Source organism: Carya illinoinensis, chromosome 11, assembly GCF_018687715.1.
Source record: "Carya illinoinensis cultivar Pawnee chromosome 11, C.illinoinensisPawnee_v1, whole genome shotgun sequence".
NCBI classification, from domain to species: Eukaryota; Viridiplantae; Streptophyta; class Magnoliopsida; order Fagales; family Juglandaceae; genus Carya; species Carya illinoinensis.
This window is the reverse complement of record NC_056762.1, coordinates 5682050-5686592: the sequence shown is the minus strand read 5'-3', so window position 1 is coordinate 5686592 and position 4543 is coordinate 5682050. Positions and strand designations below refer to the sequence as shown.

At 36.6% G+C, this 4543-nt stretch overlaps 1 protein-coding gene across 1 annotated transcript; it reads right to left on the bottom strand.

The window, feature by feature from the left end:
- Positions 1-259: 259 nt before the first annotated feature.
- LOC122280347 (protein EDS1L-like) lies at positions 260-3977 on the bottom strand. Its single transcript, XM_043091202.1, has 3 exons — positions 3463-3977; positions 1356-2162; positions 260-1137 (listed from the first exon to the last, which is right to left on the bottom strand). Exons 1-3 carry the CDS (start codon positions 3808-3810, stop codon positions 571-573), a joined length of 1722 nt encoding a protein of 573 aa, XP_042947136.1. The 5' UTR covers positions 3811-3977; the 3' UTR covers positions 260-570.
- Positions 3978-4543: the final 566 nt, after the last annotated feature.

Here is a 4543-nt window from a genome sequence, read left to right as displayed (position 1 = left end):
CCAACCCCGCCCCTCTCTCTCTCTCATGTGGCATCTGAAAAAGCTTTAAGCATTTTTCTTTCAACAATGTAAAGAGAACAAAAACAAACTTGGGTCTTTCACCAAACTATAATTGATTCCCAGCTAGTTTGCAGGAGGGTTCTTTTGCAGCCTTAATTCACATATATTTTGTTAGATGAGCCTGCATATTGGTGTGGTGGCAACCTGGATTGTTGTGATTGTACATCCATGAAGGCACTACTGATTACAAGAAGGATAATTCACAAAACTGAATTCACATTTGCCTTAAACTGTTGAAGTTCTTTTATTTCAACAAGGAACAGAGAGACTCTATTTGAACACACCATAGATTCATAACGGATTTCTTATTTTAAAATAGACAGGCAGGGGTCAGCACTCAACAGCCAAAATCTCCGTTTCTTTATCCATTCATGAATCGAGAAAGGCGAGATCCACTCTTATGCTCGTCAGGAAGTGTTTTCCACCACTTCACAAGGGTGGATTCCTCCAAGAACACATCCATACTCAAGTCACCGCCACCAGCCCATTTATGCACACCTTCTTCTAGCTTTAAAACTCTATCTTTGACTTTTCAAACCCTTCCCTGTTACCAGTTTTCCTGCGGATCTCCTCTAACTCTGCCCAGAAATTGGATTCTCCACTGGCATCGGTAGCCATCTTCTCAGCATGCTCCTGCCATCTCTGTGTGTATCTGTAACGCTTTGGCCTGCCCCTCTTCATATAGGCTCCTGTGTCCTCGTTCTTGGAGTGTCGATAGTAGTTGGCGATATCCAGGGGCTCTACAAGGCGGCGATACCTAGTTCCGAGCTCTACCCAACCCCTATCACCCTCGAATCCATCAGGGAGTTCGAATCTTTTTAACATCTCGATGATTTCATCGAATGTACCTGCTAGCTTAAGTCTCTTCACATTAGCTTTGAAGTCCTCCTCGTCTTTTTGAAGCTTGAAGGCATCATAAGACCCTAACTTCCTAAGCGCACTCTTCTCTTGGTAGTCTTCTAGCTCCTTCATTGCTTTGTCGATGTGTATCTTCTTCCCATTGATATAATCCTCGTTTCCCCGCTTTCGTTTCTCTAATTCTCCAGCAGCACGAAGACACAGTCTGGCTCTCGTGCTCTAAACTCCCATACACAATAAATAAGGACAAATACTAAAAAGCATCAATTGTGCTACCAAGATGAATTATCAGTTGCTTCAAAAGCCTAGTCTTATGAAAACCAGTATAGCAAGTGAAAGTTTAACATCAAGTCCTTTCAAGAGATGCCAGACTATCGAATTTGTTTGGACTCCAATGTATGATTTTGGTAATAACAAGTAAAAGAAAGAGAGCTTACCAATCCGAGGTCATTCAAGGCTGAGTTGAGCGTGGCACTATCACCTCCTGCCTCTGCAGACAGTGGGAGGGTTTCCAATTGGCTCGAGTCAAGATTGTGTACATCTTGCATTTGTAAACTTTCTTGCAGTTCAGATTCATATACAAAATGTTGCAGAAGACTTCTAAAGGCAATGTCTACCTCTTGATCAGTTTCCCTGCTCAATTGACAAGAGTAAAACAGTAGCTGCAGAACAGCATCTGGGTTGCTCAACACCACCAGTTTTCCGTTGCCAGTGCAGAAGATGTAGGTTCCAAAGGGTTTGTAAGGGCTTAATGATATGAAGCTGGTTGTAGTTTCCAAGAGCAAATTTGTGTTCCCCATGAGTTTGCAGGCAGCATGGCTTGTCATGGCCGATGCATTTCTCATTACAGTAATAAAAAAATCCGACGCCTGTTGAGTCGTGATATTGCCAAAGTGTTGAAGTGCAGGGTTTTTGGATTTTGCATCGAAAAATTGCAGTATTGGTGGAATATTTTGATCAATGGATGGTATAGGAGCAAGCAAGATCCGGGGGATAATGTCATATCTCATGACAAAGTGTTTGAAGTAGGAAGCCCATTTCTCTCGCCTAAGAGCATGTGAAAATATGTGATTACCAGTTAGAGGACATCCAAATGTCACACAGAGAGGCGAGGCATCCAGTTTTATGGAGTAGTTTTCCAAGAACCAAAGTGTTGCAAGGATGGCAATTGAACCACCCGTGGAGTGTCCTGTAAACACCATTTGCTTCCTCCCTCTCACACATTCTTGCATGGCCATTTGCACCTGAATTATGTACATGTAGTCAGTTACAAGAGGTTATCTGTTTTCCAATTCCATTACAGTCTGTTTCGGTGCTAGCTTAGGATCATGTGTACAGCTCTAAAAACTCTGTTTTCTGTTTATAAAGTCGAGATTTAGGGTTTTCAGTACATTATGATGTAATTTTCCATTTATAATAAGTATCCTACTTTCATGTAGTCATGCTTATGAAGAAGTTTATTTCGAGGATTACAAAAAAAATATGTTGCTTTGCATAGTTTTATTTTATGGTATAAAGTATGGTTTATAGAATTATTCATAACTTATATTGTGCCTTAATAGTATTACACCGCACACCATCTACATAGCATAATTTAATTTATAAGATTCAAATTTTAAAATTTATCTTTCAAATCAAATTATATCACGTACATAGTGTATGGTCTAAAAATGTTCAAATAAAATTATTCACAGTTTATATTATGTATTGTGATTTATTTTAAAGCATTCCAATGAAGATTATATTATTTATTTCTACACTCACCAATCCACCTTCCTTCCATTGGCAAGCTCACTTTTGCCCTTTATTACTGAGTTTGTGAATTTATCCATTATTATTAATAGTAAAATTTGTTTTATGATAAAGTTAATATCGGAATTCTATTTGAAGAATTCCGATATGTAAATATTAGTATTTGTGGGATTTTTAAGAAAAAACACAATATATTATTTCTTCTCTAAACATTTAGTTTAAGCATGTGTTTAGGAAAGCTAATATGGTAGCGGATTTTTTTAACAAAACAGAGGGGGCTAATGGCGGGAGTTCGGATTTTTTTGGCGAAGATTTTGGTTCGGGTAGACAAAAGAACTTATACACAGGGATGGATTGGGTATTTCTTATGTTAAACGTTAGAAGTCGTTGGATTCTAGTTGTGGGTTTTTTTTTTTGGTTGGGCTGTCTTGCTATAGTTATGGTGATTCCTCTACCTGAGTAAGGGTCTTTTAATTGTCGTCCTCGTTTCCTTAAAAATTCCAAAAAAAAAGAGCAAACCATTCAAGTTGCTGACGAATTCAACAAACAATCCTAAACGTGCTACTTTTGGCTATTAATTAAAAAGACGTATTCATAAGTTCTACAGATATGGCAAGATATGATTGGTAAATGGGGAATAGATGAAAATAGCAGGCAGATGAAAATAGCAGGCTGCATAGGTTTTCCTAAAAATAGAACACATGTCAGCAAATCATTGCAGAATTCACCGTAGGAACCAAAGAAGTGGTAGTTAAAAACAGAAACAACAGAAAACGGCCCAAATTATTGTACCTTAGCTCGGAAATCTGAAGTCCCCAAGATCCTCTCCTCGAACCTCTGCTGAGAACATTGATTAACCATGGCAAATTCATCGTTGCCTATACTTTTAAGAGAAGGAAACAGTTCGGTTTTGATCTGGGTTTCTCCAAAAGGGTTTTGAACAATCTGCAAATCATTTACAGACCAAGATCCAGCAAAGCCGAAAATGAAGGCCGTATAAGTACCTGATGAAGCACGGAATTTCTCAAAAGTAAAGGGCTTCCCTGGAAGCTTGTGAGCGTTCATGGCAGAAGAGCAAGCTTTCATGATAAGCTCTTCATCCATTTCTATGAGGTCTCCAAGCCTTCCTCCACCAGCCATCGTTTGGAGTTCGTATTTTTCTTTCGCAATTTGTAGGTTCACAACGATCACAGAGCTCGTCTATTTTAAGCCGGAGCTTCAGTAGTTTCTAGTTACTGAAAAAACCCAGAGTAGAAGACTATGGCGTGGGAATTGCTCTGAGTGGTGAGCTTCTCTGTCATTTAAGTTTAATTGCCACTGACCTTGACTTGCTTTTTCATTTTTCATAAAAATAGAAAACCCTACTCTCACCGATTTGGTTGTTCTGATTATAGAAATGAGACCAGTTAGATTAAATATTTTTATAATATTATTTTTATTTTAAAAATTAAAAAATTAAATTATTTTTATATTTTATTTAAAAATTTATAACAATTAAATAAGATGAGATGAAATGAGAAGAATATAGAAAATAGTTGGATTCAAAGGTTTTATCCATGACAAATGTATTTTACCCATAAAGTTAATCTTGATCCTCTGATAAAGTGAGACGCTAAGAGTACTTTTAATTGATTTTTCATCTTATTTTTTAAAATATATCATCAAATTTTTTTTTTTAATTTTACATATTAATTTTTACAATATATCATATATCACTTTATCTATTTTTTTTCATATAATTTAAATATTATAATTTTTAATACTTTTCCTCTAATAAAAAATCAACAATAAGAGAAAGAAACTAATTTAAAATATTTATAACGATGAATAGTTTCCTATACATTTAGTATGTTCCTTTAGCAAAATGTAAAAT